Below are 16,462 nucleotides of genomic sequence, written 5' to 3' on the forward strand. Positions count from 1 at the left end.
GTTTATTTCTAATGTGACAACTGCACATTCTCTTAAACGTGATGCAACATATTCAAACATTAAACTCAGGAAATACATTCAGGTCTGATACCATCCTCTAATGAATATGTGCACATCAAATCAAAGTGAAATGAATTTTATCATCTGTGATAAGTACCAATAAACGAATCAATTTTCTAATTAGTGTTCTAATAATTAGCTACAATACCAGCAGTGTAAAACAGACTTGGCTATTGCTGCTGTGCTTTCATTGTTCTTTTAGCGTTTGGATGAATGCTGTGTGAAATCTAAAGTGTTATTACCTGAAGCAAACAGGATTTATTGCATCATCTGCTGAATGTGTGCAGGTCCTTGTGGCCAAAAACACAATGCTCACAGTTTATTACACGGCTTTGTTCAGCGACATTATTCATGTACAGCTCAGTAAGTTTGCACATGAGCTGAGAATCTATAGTGCTTGCAGAGAACATCATCAAGGAAATAATTAGCGCCAGGGTGGCTCCTTTTACAGCCATTTAAATCAGAAACACAGGTTAGGTGTGCACTATGAGTTACCATGGTGACATACCCAGGTTAACAGAGCGCCACCTTTGTGAGAACTGGCTTTAGGCTCCAGATACCTCACTACCCCATTCCTCTCACTCCTGTCATGTTTATTGTGATGATATCACATTAGTTCAGAATAAACACTCGTGGGCTCTTCTCCAGCTAACACTTACGGCAACAGAGCAGGTTTTTAAAATGAAAATCTTACCCATGGGGAACATAATTAGAGTCAGAAAAAGAACATATAAGCACAACAAGTCATCGTGATGAGGGTCAAGTCTACGAAGTGAACGCGCCTCCTCCCCAGGGTAACGTTTGCAAGAAAACAATGCAACTGACTTCTTGTTAAAAATCACTTTTATTACTTCTTAACTTATAAGTATGGGTCCTGATGACACGTGTTTGAAACTGAGGCCGTCTGAGACAGCACGCCTTTGACCTGTGTGAGAAGGAAGAAAAAATAAAAATCTTAGCCACTTTAAAAAAATATTCATTTCTCTAATGTGAGAATGAGACCTCATACCTTTTATTCGGTTCTCCGGGGTTGAACACTGCCTACTACAAGCTCCACCCAGTGGATTTCTGGCATCACAGATCACCACGTCACAGTGGACAAAGAGCTACAGGATATGAACAGATTGATTTACAGCTTGGTACATTACTTTTCCATGTCTGAAGCAATACAAAAGGAGAATGCATTCTTATTGCTGAAGTCACCTGGCGACTCAAGTTATCTTGGTCTTCTGCAAAGGCGAACATCAGCATCTCAAAGCGCTTGAAGTGAGAGGGATACTGAACTCTGGAATCAGCCCAAACAGGAATGAAGATCACCTGGTAGGGGTCCACTGGGTTTGCACAGCTGAAAGGGAGGCAGAAGAAAAAGAAAGAAATGAGGCTGATTGAGCTCATGCCTCGTTGGTCACCATGTCCATTATGAAGGGAAAAAAAAGACTGATTGACAGATATATCTTGTACTTGCGGGCAAGCGACCCAGCCGGCCATGATTAAGAAGTTACCCGTTAATGATGAGGTTCCATCTGGGTTGCGACATCCTGTCTGCATAGAGTGTCGCCCAGCAGTTCTCCAGCTCCAGTGACACACTGGGGTTTGTAGACCTCATCAACTCCACCTCAAAATACAGAGGCTGTTGTAGGTACTTTGCTATGGGATAAGCCTCATCACGGTGAAACACGGTGTACGAGTCATCTAAAGACAGACAGAACATGTTGAGTTGAATTATCAAGGAGTCAGAAAGCAATATGAACAGCCTGCTCACAGAACTTAGACATATGATGCAAATAAGTGAGTGAATTCAGTTGAAACTTACATTGGCCCATTTGCCAACTCAGTCATTAAGATGATTGGGTTTAAAGTCAATGAATTTGATGTCAGAAGTCCAATTACTTGACCAAAAACAATTAGTTCAAGAGCAATTTGTGAGATTGCCTCCTGACTTTCGAGGACACTGCCAACTTTCTGACCAAAAGCCTCCATCATGCAGGAGGGTGAAAAGACCCACATCCCTTTCCATCATCCATGAAGCGTTCCATGGTTCAATAGGTTGACATGAAAGGAAAGTCTTATTTCCCCCAGTTCTTCAATAAACACTTACCTTTTTATACTTCTAATGTTGGAAAAAAAATGTGTGAGAACTCACCCAAAGCAAGTCTCATTGCAACCTGCAGCTCGCCTCTTGCGTTCTCAGCGTATGGTTCACTCCTGCGAGGTCTGGTGTGGAAGACCACAGCGTGGGTTTTGTTGATGTCATAGTAACAAGAAACCTTTAACCTTAAAGGGGGAATTTGAAAAAGAAATGACTCTTAATGTTTTGAACAGTTCCTGATTAATCCTCTGGTAAACAGAGCTGAAACAATAAGTTTTAAGGCACTCACTCATATTCCGGCTCATCAGACATCAATTCCCTTTTCATTTCAAGCTCATCTGGCAGAGATATTTCATTTTCGTACAGCATCATATTGGGCAAAAACTAAGGAAAAAAAAACAACAACTCAGTTTTACATCAATCTCAGTGTTAACAGTCTGCATGGGGAAGACAGCAGCATGCCACCTTTCTGGTCGTCCCACAGGAGTTCGCAGTGAAGACAAAATAAGCATAGCGGTCGTCGCTGTAGGAAGGACCACAGTTGGGGTCTCTGAGGGTGAGCTGACTGGGGTTCAGACTGGGAACAGACTCTAATTTCACAGCCAGAGCTGTTATGGTTCCATTAGGAAAACACTCTGAAAGACGAGGATCAGACGTTAGCATGCATAAGGTGTTCAGTCAGGCATGAAAAAACAAAACAAATGTGTTTTCCTCTAACCAGTCAGTGTTGAGAAGTAATTGCAAGCCATCGAGAATTCTTTGATAAGTTTGTTGGTTTCCTGACTCCTCAGAACGACATCGAGTCTGGTCCTGATGTACGACGACTGAACAGCCTGGGAGGACATCAAAGAAAAGTGAAAGAACTATGTGAAGGATGCTAATCTTTCATAGCAATGTGAGCAAAATAAATCCTAGAACATTTATCAGTTTGATCAAGAAATCCTGATCGTACTTCAAATGCAACACCGGGGGACGTAAACGGCACTGCGAAGCTTAAGTGTGTTCCGTTCTCCATGAAGCCGTACTGCTGAGCCAGGCTGGGGGTCAACACTTGTTTTCCCACTATGGTCTGAAAGTTGAAGCCCTGAGTCCCGTATTTTACAAGGACATAGAAGTTGTGATAGTCGCAGCCTCCAGAGACAGAGGGAGGAACTGCAGGGGAGAATAAAAACAGATTTTTTAAAGATACTGCTGAGATTTAGCTTTTGGTTTACATCCAAAATGACAAAGAAGGCCACCTCTCTCTGTTAATTTTGCTTCCAGATAAGCAGTGTAAGAAAACGGAGCAAACTCCGGCAGGACCAGCAAGCCGAAGGTCAGGTGAAGAGAGTAGACCGTCAGTGCCATTTCTTTCTGTGGGGAAATACAGAGACATAAGCAGCCAAACACAGCATTTCATTTCTAAAAGTGGAGTAAAACTTACCTTTTGCAGCACGGAAGGGTCCGTGAAAGGCACTTCAAGCGTGAAGACCTTGGAGCTGCTGTTAGGGGACATGTGCTCCAGGACATTAATGCCTCTGACACTGCAGTCCGCCACGGACAAAACCTCAGAGGGGAAGGTAATGTTTATTAGTGCCACATCAGAGGCGAGAGGCCCGAGCAGGACTTTAAATATCTGCTCCCCAGGAACAGTTTCTGTGGGGCAAAAAATAAATGAATGAGGGCTGCTGACAATGTTTAAGAAACACACAGATCACCGAGATGAGACTCACTGTCAGTAACTTGCAGAGGTCGAGACAGTAAAGGGGTCATGATGGGAAGGAGGACTTTGTATCTCGTGTCCTCGTGAGTGTCTTCAGTCCAGAGCAACTCCAGCATCGGCTCAATATTATAATAAGTGAAGTATTGACCATCCTGAACATGACTCTGCAAAACAAATATCCTCAGTAAGAGCTTCCCTCAATGATATGTTGTCAAGCCCAACTTTAAGGACATGTATGCATATTAAACAAACGCTCAGCCCTGAATCTTTCTCTATAGAAGCCGAAGATCTCTTGATGCTGAGGCTGGATTCAAAAATGTTCACAGGAGCTGTGTGATGACCTTAAAGTAGCCTCCAACAGCGCCAACAGGAATTTGAAGGATGATGTGTAGGTCATTGACGGAAAGGAAGTATTGTCTGGCGGCCATCTCCGCAGGGTCGAGCCTCTGGCCATTGACGCCCACGTGAACCTCCAGCAGTTGAAACTGGCCGGAGGAAATCAGAGGGTCGATGTGCCTCGGCAGGAACCAGGTGATCATGTTTTGATTGAATGAAACACTGCCTGTACACAAATACAAAACACATAGAGCATTTAGACAAGGAAAGACCCAACGTGGATACATTCAACAGAATTGTTGCAGAGTTAGATGAGATGATTCTGTGAAAAGATACAGCCAGGAGACAGTGAGCTTGGAAACAGCTAGCCTAGCTCTGCTCAAAGATAACAAAACCCACCTACCAGTACCTCTAAAGACCACCACCACACCAATTTATTTAAACTATACAGAATCTCGTGTGCACATGTCTACTACACAAACACATGTGGTATCATTCTCCTCATCCAATTCAGCAGGACAGAGAACATTTCTCTGAATGTACATTTCTTGTCCTTAGCATAAGCTTTAAGTGCCGTTTTAAAAAGCCTTCTCCACACTGCTGGGATACCAATTCTTGTGGCGAAATTAATCAGCCTCACAGTGGTCCAATCTGAATACATTAAGTCTAAAAAAGAAAAACAGAATCAGCCAATGAAAAAAAAAAACCCACAACATGCAAGATTAATGGCTGACTGTAAACTCCCTCCCAGTTGCTAAACCTTGCATTTCCAGAGTAAATACCAAAGGCATGACCTCAGTGGTAGCTACAGGCCTGCCTGCTGTTCTTCAAACATGCTCATTACCCTCCAGTGATGGGCAAGCAGCTGCAGCATCGATCTGAGTTGCCAGCCACTTCTTTTCAAAGATCACAGAGGTTTTGAGCACGGTCATGGGCACCCCTGCTACCTGCGGGGCGAGGTTACAGAACATTATGTATAAATGCTTTGGTTAGACCATTTAGTATTATTCATACTGCTGGAACAACAGACCTGTTCCTAAAGATTCAGGTAATTCAACATAATGGAGTATGTAAATAAAAAAGTAGCCTACCAATGGATTTAACTGTGCCAAATGTTTTTTCAGACAAAGTAGTCCATTTAAAGGCAGTCTGATTACAATATTTGATCTAAATCCAATAGTTTCCTGGCTGCAAGTGTGAGCAAGTAGTGACTTATTTAATGGGCTGCAAGAAATTTAACCAGAGCGTTCCTGAGGAGTAAGATATCAGGCTTGTTTGAAAGGCAGTGAAAAGCAGTCCACTTACATTCTGGGTGTATGTCTCAGGAGAAGTCTTGGGACTTCTCAGAAGCAGCCTTGTAGCACTGTTTGCAATCCCATATCCACTTCTCTGGGCTTCAGCCACCTTCATAATCCTCTCCTCAGGAGTGAAGAACACCAGCGTTGTGATTCTGAACGCTGCATCTAAAAGTCGTTTCTGCAAGGCAATTATCAAGACATGCCATTAAACAGAGAAATAGACGTTTCAGGAATATTGAAAATCGACCAAATGAACTCATGAAACCTCAGCAGCTCGTCGGGGATCACCAAACTTTGTATTAGCCGCTGGGATGGGATGTTCAGGCAGGGTATAATCTTCTGGAGCTGCCCTTTTCACAGACACCTAGAAATGAGGGCACTCCATGAGTGATAATCAATCTCTCCCGCTCTCATCTGCAGTGACAGCAAATGCACCGGCCTTGATGCTCATAGAGCCTCTTATCATACAGACTGCAACATGACCCCTGAGAGTCCTGCTGCATTCACTTGCCTCCATGTAGCTGCCGTCACAGACAATTTCTCTGGAGGCCCAGGTGGTGTAGTGGCAGGTTTCAGCCACCTGGTACAGCTCATCTTCTACGATCCGGTTCCCATACAGTCGAAGATTTAATGTTGTTGTGAATGCTTCATCTTCCTGCAAACACATGGAAATAAGACTCAAAATGATTACCACATTAAAGAAAACACATTTGGTGCTGCTCTGCAAAATGATATCTCCGGTCTCATTACCAGATTTTGAGCAAAACAGTTTTGAAGAGAGGCATAGATCATGGCGTTCCCCAGCTGGTCTATCTTCATACTGAAGCCGCACTCAGAAGCTAAGCTTGGCGTAAGAAGGATGGCAGAGTTATCTGAGGAGAGAGGAAAGAGGGCAGTCAGAGAGGAAACATTAGACAGAGAAAAACAATAAATTCAGAAATGCCAGCTTACTGATGACAGCAGCAACTTCAAGAAGATTTCCTCCAAGTGGTCCGACGTCCACACGCATGACATTCCCCAGGCACTTCGAGTGGACATCTGGAGTAAACATTTATGTAGTCAGCAGCACATATTATGATTAAAATCAGACTGTAATCAAGTGACTGTTTAAGGAAAATAACACCAAAAAACACTTACTTAGAGACGGCTTCTTTTGAGCCTCTGTGTTTACAACTGCCATCAGGAGTATTAACCACCTGAGAGGGATTGAATCATCAGTCAAAACAGCAATAAAAATGTGAAACTTTGGGTGAAAGCAAAGGATTAAAAACGACACTACAAACCCCAATCCAACTACACGACCCATGGCACGAGAGCTGGGAAACTGGTAAGTTTCTGAGTCCTCGTATTTGCAGTTTTTAATGAAGTTTGAGGCAGCAGTAAACTCTGCAGGCCAACACTTTGGGAAGAGCGAGGGAGGTTCCTGCTCAACAAATGCAACCACACACAGGTGGATCCTATTACTGCCTGATGAGGATAATTGTGTGGACCAGTGTCTTGTAATGTGACTCAACACGCACGACAAAGAGGTTGATTATCCTAGCTGACTTAAAGCTAAAGAAGGGAATTTTATTAAAATGTTGTCATCATAAGCGTCTACAGCTCCGACAGTAAATCAAGTTATTTTTTTAAAATACATTATTAAACTATTGTTATGAAGAATGGAAATAAGATGTGGAATAAATGGTCACAGTACAACATTGACTCAAATAATGAGGTGTGAAACCAAAACAAACAAATGTTCTTTATTTGAGTCAGTGAAGAATTAAAAAAGAGTTTAAAACAACACATGCTAATCATAAAAAGACCCTCCCACCCTCAACCACAACCATATATCTCCACCTTCACTCCTGAAATGACGATCTTTGATCATCTTCAGTACTTTGTTGCACTATTTGTATTGCTTACAACCGAGAATACTGGACTTGTATATAGATTGTTATTTATGTTGCTGGTCATTGGTGATTTATATGTGTATCTACACTCCTGACATGTACCAATACATCTTTTTCACAGTTCGCACTCCTGACCATTCCTTATTCTTCTTTACCTTGATATGTTCAGTATTTGTTGTGCTTGTTCTTAGTTGGGTGTCTATTCCTGTGCCGAGTCAAACTCCATGTATGTGTACACATATTTGGCCAATGATAATAGATGAAGATCATCAAATTTGCAGCAAGAGACACTAATTAATCTTATGTTAATCGACTAATAGTTAAGCTCTAAAAACTTTCTCACAGGACCACAAGATTGTATTTAAGTCGGGCCAGTTTGAAGGATTTCTGAATAATGTGCAGTGAAACTGTGGGTCAGTCCCTGCTTTTCCCAATTAGTAATTCACAACTTTAATCTAGAAACCCAGATGTGTCTTTATCGTAATGAGACAGAGAAATGTTAAAATGGCACATTAATTTTACAAAGAAGAACAGAGTAAATTCTACTGCAAGGGTTTGGTGCTTTAAGGAAGAAGAAGTCTAAAAGCAGCACACTTGGGGTAATACAATCAGGGATGGAAAAACTTGCCAAATCATTTCATAGATTACAAATTGTCAAACAGCACTCACAACAGCTTTTTCCCCTAATGTTTTCCTACTACTATGTTGTATTTCCCCTTTGCTGCCAAACACAGTGTTACTGCCTGGTTTGGCAGTCATCCTGCCAGCAGTGCTTTCTCACAGAGGACTGAAACATCAGAGTGTGATTTTACTTACTTTCCTCCCTCCAGCATGCAGGCAAGCTGTGGTCAGCTGCTGTTAATCGCATTGGTTTCACATGAATCCAAAGTGCAAATTTAAAAAAATAACATAAACATGCATAGAATAACTGCAAGTGCACTCCTCACTTAAAGAAAGCCAATGATCTGATAATAAATCACAGATTAAATATCACAACAGAACTACAGCTTCCTTTAGACATACTGTGATATAATCAATTCTAAAAAGCGACTATGTAATATTACAGTCATTTCTCACGGGGTGTTCCTACAACTGTACGGTCTCCCTCCCTCCCTCCTCCTCCTCCTCTCCTCCTCTCCTCCTCTCTTGCCCCTCCCTGTTCCCTGTAAAAGGGAACAAGCAGCCGCTGTCCTGCCTCCAGCTCTTCTTGTCCCGTCCGTGAAGCTGCAGCAACACACTCCTCCCTCCACCAACCTGCTGTGTCCGGCTTTGAACCAGAATGTGAACACTAAACCACCCGGATAAAAGTCATTTTCATGGAAAGAAAGGCTCCAAGTGCAGGTATGTGAGAGCTTTATGTTTTGCATTCAGTTCTAGTAAAACTAAAAGTAACAGACTTGCAAACAGGGTTTGGTGTTGGATGCAAAAGTCAGCACGTTGCTCTGAATTTCAAGAGACTAGATTTCAAGAAATCTACACATGCTGGAAAACAGACTAACAATGGCTTGTAATGATGTGTGTGTTCAGTTTCAACTTGTTGCCTCTTGTTTCCTCTGAGTTAGTCTAGTCCGCTCTGTAATTTGATTCTCCTGGTGAGAATCGTGTACTTGAGTCTTCAGAGTGACAGTACCTCACGCCTCTTCACTCACTCCAGCTCAAGCCATTTCCTGTGTGTGCTGTATTGATTTTTTTTTACTTCAGAGGACTAATGTGTTCTCTGAACTGTGCAGCCAGACATGTCCTGAAAGACGTCTCTCCACATAAATGTCCCACTTGCAGTCCTCACAGTTAAGCGTATGCTTGTGTGGCATCTTCTTGTTGTTAAAAAATCTCTAAAACTGACAGACTCCATTTCTCGTCATAATGTTTCTGTGTGTGTCATCAGGACCATGGGGTATGGGCAAATCCTCCACCAGCCGGGGAATGAGGAAGACCAGGTCCACCTCAATGTGGGAGGGGTACGACACAAAGTGGATCCGGACACGCTGCTCCGCTTCCCTCACACTCGCCTGGCTCGTCTGCTGCGCTGCCAAAGCGAGGCGGCGATCCTGGAGCTGTGTGATGACTACAGCCCGAGCGAGAAGGAGTACTACTTCGACAGGAATCCCCGGGTTTTCCTGTGCGTGCTCAACTTCTACCACACGGGACGCATCCACATGATGGAGGAGCTGTGCGTCTTCTCCTTCAGCCAAGAGATCGAGTACTGGGGCATCCCGGAGTTCCACCTGAGCCAGTGCTGTAACAACTGGTACCATGAGAGGAAGGAGTACATTGAGGACAGAGACTGGGACGTCAGGAGCGACGACCAGCAGCAGCCGAGCTTCGACTCTTCCTTTGAGGAGCTCTCTGCTCTCGATAAAGACCTGGCCAAGTTCAAAGGTGCCTGGTGTGCAGAGGTGAGGAGCTACGTTTGGCTCAGACTGGAGGATCCAGGTCACTCAAGAGCTTCAAAGATCATCGCCGTGGCCTCGCTCAGCATGGTGTTGACCTCTATCGTTGCCATGTGTGTCCACAGCATGCCTGAGTTTCAGCGTGTGGACAACAATGACAAACCCATAGAGGACCCTGTCCTCACCATCTTAGAGGAGATCTGCATTGCCTGCTTCTCCGCTGAGTTCATCATCAGGCTGATTGTTGCGCCTTCTTGCAGGAAGTTCCTCGGGAACCCCTTAAACATCATCGATGTTGCCTCCATTTTGCCATTTTATGCTACTTTAGCTCTGGAAACAGGCGACGAGGACAGTGCAGAGGAGAATGAGGACCTAGAAAATGTGGGGAAGGTGGTGCAGGTTCTGCGCCTCATGAGGATTCTCCGAATCCTCAAACTGGCTCGCCATTCCATCGGGCTGCGAGCGCTGGGTGCCACCATCCGCCACAGCTACCAGGAGGTGGGTCTGCTCCTTCTGTTCCTCTCGGTGGGGATCTCCATCTTTTCTGCCCTTATCTACTTTGCAGAGAAGGAAGAGGAGTCCACAGATTTGGGGACCATCCCTTCAGGCTGGTGGTGGGCTACAATCACCATGACTACAGTCGGTTATGGTGACACCTGCCCAGTGACGCTGGCAGGAAAGATTGTAGCCACCTTGTGCATCATCTGTGGCTTGTTAGTGGTGGCTCTGCCTATCACCATCATCTTCAATAAGTTTTCAAAGTACTATCAAAGAAACAAAGCCATGGAGGGACAGTGTATCACTAAACCTGAGAGACAAGACCCAGAACTTCCTTATTACAATATCAGAGACTTGTTCACAGACAGTCTTTATCCCTTTATAGGAGCTTTCACCTTCAGGAACAGTGAAAGCAGCGCAGGGGACGATACAGATGCCTCCAGTCTCCAGGACATTGAGGTGTACGATAATGACACTTGTGAAAATGGGGCAGCAAAATGAGATTCCTTCCATTTCACTGAGTGTCTCTCCCTTTATGACTGCAAGTCACTCCGTGCCTCTCAGGGCAGAGCACTCCATCACTGACCCTGCCTCCCTGCCCTGTCTTCCTCCCGCAATTTGACAGAGAAATATCGCATCCATGAACTTTTTTCCTCTACAAGGGAATAGCTTGTGAAATAGACAGCGTCACTAAAACCTGGAAACCTAAAGGGAATTATCTGAACCTTGCTCAGAGGTTTGAAAGCCCATTTTCTGCCCGAGAAAACTGCAATGATGCATGTAGGAGGCCATAATGTTAATGTTTTTTCAAAGTAATGCCTTGTATCGATTTGTCTGCTCGCTGAAAGTTCAGACTGAGAATTTGGCGGATGCAAAATTCTAGAATGACAACAACACTGTTTGATGTTTTAAAACGGTATTGTAGATCTTTAAGTCAACTCATGTTACACAGTCTGCATGAACAACGACTGCATTTTGAAAGAGAGTAATATAAATAGTTGTGTAGACTTATGCAGTATTATTGATACTGATTAAGGGAGGCCACACAACACTCTCAGAGCACTGTGCAAAGCACTGATATGCCAGGTTAATTCTTTTTATGTTTTTGTTTTGGACAGTTGTTTCAGCATGCTGGGTGACTCCTGGGGGGTACATCATGTGGACATGAAATAAATCTCAGTGAATCAAAAGAAACATGCCTCTCATTTCTGACATGGCATACAGGAAGCTGTGTTGCTCACTCATTCAGAAAAGGTTTTCAGCTCAGGTTCATTGCATTTATGGCCATCTTTCCAGATACTGCGATGCAGCTCTTCCTGGCTAAAATGACTCAAAAATCTAATGAAAATCATGAACTGTGTTTCCTTTGTAGTGAAATGCACTGAAACTTTAAAGGAAACTCCTTTACCTATTCCCTCTTTTCTTTTTCTGAAAGTATTGATTTCCTGTCCCCTGTTATAATCTCCAGTTGGATGGGCTGCTGTCCTACTAGAGCAAGAGATGTAAAAGATCTTTTCGCTGCAGGAGTCTCAGAAGTATCGACCACATGCGTCTACGCTCAGAGATAAACACTGCAAAATGAGACTTGAACCATTTATTTTTAGACTAGACTAAAGGTGCAGATAGTTTTTACCTACTGACTGAATTACTTTTACGCCAGTTGGGTGACTGTAACCTGTTAAAATTATACTAAATGGTGTCAGTTTGGGGTTGAGGAGGATGGTTTCTACATAGATACACAGTTCTGACTTCACAGCAGGTTGTGTGAAGACTAACTGCAGCCTAACCCAAACAAATAAGCCCATTAATGTCTGATTATAGTAGTAAATGAGTTTACATTAACGGGCTTCCTGTCTCAGGGTGCATCAGATAGCATATTAGCATATTGCTTAATCCACACTTTTTCTGTGATGACAAACACTCAGTATTGGTACAGACAAACATTGATTTTCTGTAAATAGACACAGATGAAGAGCACAGCTGATACCACACACTACATGACAGAGCCTTTGCAGAGGACAATATGCATCTTTACACAGATAAAACTGGATATTTTTGTCAAAAAGGAAAATCAGAGGAGTCACTAGATGAATGAAGGGATGAGAAATTGTGTTTATTTGTCCTACTTTTCTCTAATTTTTGCTCTTTTCTTGTCACGCTTTGCTCATAACTCATGTCAACACTGGGGCAATAACCTGTGATGATGGGGTCGAGAATTTGCTTTATATCAAGGGCTCACAAGCCAAAAAGGTTGTGAACCACTGCAATAACACAATTAAGGGCCATAATTAGGCAATGCATTTGAGGCATTGTTGAATTATTGGCATTCAACTGTAAACAAAAGCATAAAAATGAAGTATGTGTGGCAAGAAATGATAATCAGTACATATAATGAGCATTACTGCAGCCATACTGACATATTGACTGATGTTGTTACAGTGAATCTGCCTAAACACCACATTAGAATAAAAGATTAATTTAACATAGTGGAAAGCTTTGAAAATGCAGACACATGTTGGGTTTCGCCTGTGAGATAAAAACATGACAGAAAGTTTTGGTGAAAAACAACATATATTGATATCTACTCAGCTTAAACTAAATATCTGATCTTTGTTAGATGTTTGTGTGAACTGTTATCTCAGTATTTTGTTCAGGAATCCATGGCTGAAGTCGCAGATGACAGTCCAGCGCAGTCAGCCACAGACAATAACAGTTTTGTGTTCCTCACCATTTCTCCCATCCTTATGGTTTTGGGCATGTTCTATTGAGGGAGGTGGAAGTCAATTATCTATCAGCGAAAAATGTCTTCACGTATTGAACTTATGTCAGGATGTGTATCTTTTTATTTACCATAATTTCCCACAGCAGCTGTTGTCTCTCATCTGACTGATTTTATGAGAGTAAATGTCGTTGTCACAGTTGAATTTCCTCTAATGAATAACTTAAATCTCACTGAAGACACAGTTGCACACCATTTTTCAACTAAAATGATGATAACCTAAAGGATCCTTTGTTTTTACCTTATTTATCTTATGCAATAATGTAGTAACTGACACTGAACTTACTACATATTCCTAAATACATTTGTGTAAAACCTTTTGCAGGGAATATATCAATGTAAAGGCCCAGAACACCAGAAAGTGTCCTCTGTGAGCTAGTTAACTGTCAGTAAACAAGCTAATTAGCTTGGTCGTTAATGGGACAAAATTTCGAACAGTTTACTCGCATCTCATAACTCTGTGAAGAATAGTCCTCTTTTGTGAAGAAGTTTATACTCCTATATGACAGAATTGGCCGTGTAAAAGTGGATGATAGCACAAAGCTAATAAGCTATGAAAACTTCCTCCATTTTGGACTGAACCTTTAGAGTGGTTGGCTTTCTTGGTTGAGATGTGGGTGGAGTATGCTGTTATTTCTGGTTGGATGGGTACTTGAAGAGTAACACCATGTTTTTACAAATTAACAAATGCCTTCACAAATTTAAAAAATGCATCCTGTTAGCTTAGCCTAGCTTAGCCTATCGAGGATGCAGCAGACAGACAGGAGGGAGCAGGAGATATGAATGAGTGGTAGGGAGAGAGCTCAACACTGCAAGTTACTAGTTATGAGTAGTAGTATTTCTACTACGAAAAGGTAGGTTTACAATAAAGTTACTCTTTAAAGGCAATCAGGTTGATATACCAAATCCCATAGGACCATTTTACAGGGCATTTGTAGGGGTCTTGTTAATATAAAGGGGGGGGGGAAGCCAATTACCTGTAAAGGTCAGAGCGAGTGTGTCAGCACAAATCTCACTGTTGTGAAACAGAGTAGTGCTTCCAACTTGCGCTTAAGGCATTTTTTTTTTTTCTTTAAATGAAACGGCAACCTTCATTACATTAAGGCTGATGTGAAGTTGCTTACCGCGATACTTCTGAAGGGTCAAATAGGCTAAAGTCTTAATCCAAACTGATTGGATGCAGTGGAGCATTAAACCACCTGGATAAAAGGTGTCACTGAACAATCGAATTCCTGTCAGAAACACTGTGGTCAGTTTCATGAGTGGGACATAAAAACAAATCAATGAAATTTTTTTAAGGTGTTTTTTCTCTCTCTCTCTCTTTCAGATTTATATTTGTAATCGCTGGCCAGAACATTGATGATGATCTGAAGTGAGTTGTCTGTGTGCAGAACAGAGACAGTGATGTGTCTCGGCTTGCAGTGTTGTCAGGAGGGGATACTTGTGCAGAGTCTGGTGGACATTAATGTGAGGCTAAACAAAAGGAGAGAGTTGAGTAATGGTCTTTCCTGCAGAGAAATGTGTTTTTGAAGAGAAAACATAAACCTTTCTTTGAAAATCTGACATTTGTTTTCAGGTGAGAGTATGAATTTACGTAAAGCCTCCGGGTTTGTCTCTCTCTATCAACACAAAATGAAAAGGTCACTGCAGTGATGAATGTGCAAAAAGCAAAGTTTTATGTTGTGTGCAGTTCTGCTGGAACCAGTTGACCAAGTGCAATGATGCAGGTAGGAGGGCTAACAAGTTCAAACTTGGCCTGGAGACGCATTTAGTAATGGAGATTTCAGAAATAAGAATAGGTTGCACCAAAAGCTAGTTAGCATAGCCTTTAGTGGTCACTCTACCAACTGCCAGGTGTAACTGCTAAAACTAGCTTTAGCTTGCTAACATACAAAAACTTGTTAAGACTGAAAAGTAAAGAGTTCTAACGTTAAATATTGTCTACAAAACTGATCTGATACTTGATCAAAATGGTCTTAAATGTTTAGAATGGAAATTACTTTTCACAACAATAACATATTAACTCAAATTACAGCACATACGCTAATGATGTTAGATAAATTAGCATTAGTTAGCATAATCTAATGTAGGTTATCCCTAAATTCTAGTCTACATTGTACTACTTAACTCTGAAATGCATTTTCCATGTGTGTACATTTAGACAAAACAAAGTACTATCCACATTTACAAAGAATTGGCAGTTAATTAACATTTTGAAACTGTTATCTTTGGGAGTACTGTGACCAAATGTTGATCCAAAGTTGATCTTCTAGCTAATAGCAACAAAGCAACAAAGCTCATTAAGACATTTCTTTAGTTTTAATGGTGTTACCCTAATTAGTAAATTACTGCATTGTTATCTGAGGGAAATGTGGTGGTATTAATATAGCAGCTCGTCCTTCAACATTTGGCAAGATAATGACCCAACCCTGAAAAGAAAGAGAAATGTTTTACAGTTGCAAAATGTTCAGGAGCTGCTGCTTGATTCTGCAGAAAACACTGGTTTTGTTTTTCCTTAAGTGAATCAGGAAGCGTAGAGTTTTATTTCCATTAGCTTCTGTATTTAAGATAATTTGTGATGTTTTGATCAGATAGAACTATTCAGCACACAGTACAGGCAGAACACTTTCACTTTTATGACCAGCAGCCGTGTGCTTTCAGCTCAGGGTCGGATAAACAAAGAAATCATTTTGTTTACAGTTGTATCCTACATTTTTACCCCTCATGCAGGTTCATTAAAGGGAGGGTAGATGGACAGTGTTGTTGTGCATGTCATGGTTTATAATGATTTAATACTTTGACACATGTTGAGTTTTTGGCTGTAATTCAGTCAGAAATACAAGCCTTTTTACATCGTGCACAAGCCATGTATTTCTGCAGCTGTCCTCTGACCTGCCTACTCCTCTTCATTTCAGAATCAGAAATATATATATGTATATATATGATCACAAACCAATGGGAATTTGTTGCTGACATGTTTTATTAGTGGGATAAAAACTCAGTATTTATTTATTTAATGTTCATTTTGAAGGGATAAGTACATGGACCAGTGCCACATACCACAGCATTTATAGCCTAAGCTAGTCTGCAACAGCAGTCCTTACATGGGTCATAATACTAATGCACACTGTTGATAGGAGGAATATGTGGCACAGACATCACAAACTGTTTCAACTTGAGTTCAAAATAATGCCAATTATGAACCAGCTGAGTTATGTGAGTTAGAAATTCCACATATTGATCCCCTGAACAGTTTATCAAAAAGGCACCATACAGTTCCCGATCGGCACACTCAGAGTTACTGAGCCAGAAATCTGAGAGGTTTCACCACTGAGTCCCTGAGGAGCCTGGTTATTTATGGTTATGTTTGATAACCAGCGAACTCAACACATTAGCTTGCTCAGTTGTCATGGAT

At 41.8% G+C, this 16,462-nt stretch overlaps 3 protein-coding genes across 4 annotated transcripts in view; 1 reads left to right on the forward strand and 2 right to left on the reverse strand.

Annotated features, from left to right (window-relative positions):
* LOC139347511 (mitotic deacetylase-associated SANT domain protein-like) overlaps positions 1 to 16,462 on the reverse strand; it is a 340,723-nt gene that overhangs the window by 301,979 nt on the left and 22,282 nt on the right. The window lies entirely within an intron of this gene.
* Positions 915 to 6,791, reverse strand: LOC139348134 (uncharacterized). The gene is made up of 21 exons (XM_070988083.1): positions 6,769 to 6,791; positions 6,623 to 6,681; positions 6,437 to 6,523; positions 6,236 to 6,357; positions 5,997 to 6,140; positions 5,751 to 5,849; positions 5,493 to 5,663; positions 5,032 to 5,134; positions 4,193 to 4,413; positions 3,862 to 4,015; positions 3,573 to 3,784; positions 3,382 to 3,502; positions 3,102 to 3,310; positions 2,868 to 2,982; positions 2,615 to 2,784; positions 2,439 to 2,533; positions 2,204 to 2,334; positions 1,563 to 1,752; positions 1,264 to 1,405; positions 1,070 to 1,166; positions 915 to 985 (listed from the first exon to the last, which is right to left on the reverse strand). Exons 1-21 carry the CDS (start codon positions 6,789 to 6,791, stop codon positions 915 to 917), a joined length of 2,736 nt encoding a protein of 911 aa, XP_070844184.1.
* kcns3b (potassium voltage-gated channel, delayed-rectifier, subfamily S, member 3b) lies at positions 8,649 to 10,769 on the forward strand. The gene is made up of 2 exons (XM_070987699.1): positions 8,649 to 8,721; positions 9,266 to 10,769. The coding sequence occupies exon 2, from the start codon at positions 9,270 to 9,272 to the stop codon at positions 10,767 to 10,769; it is 1,500 nt and encodes a 499-aa protein (XP_070843800.1). The 5' UTR covers positions 8,649 to 8,721; positions 9,266 to 9,269.

Source organism: Chaetodon trifascialis, chromosome 19 (assembly GCF_039877785.1).
Source record: "Chaetodon trifascialis isolate fChaTrf1 chromosome 19, fChaTrf1.hap1, whole genome shotgun sequence".
Lineage (NCBI taxonomy): Eukaryota > Metazoa > Chordata > Actinopteri > Chaetodontiformes > Chaetodontidae > Chaetodon > Chaetodon trifascialis.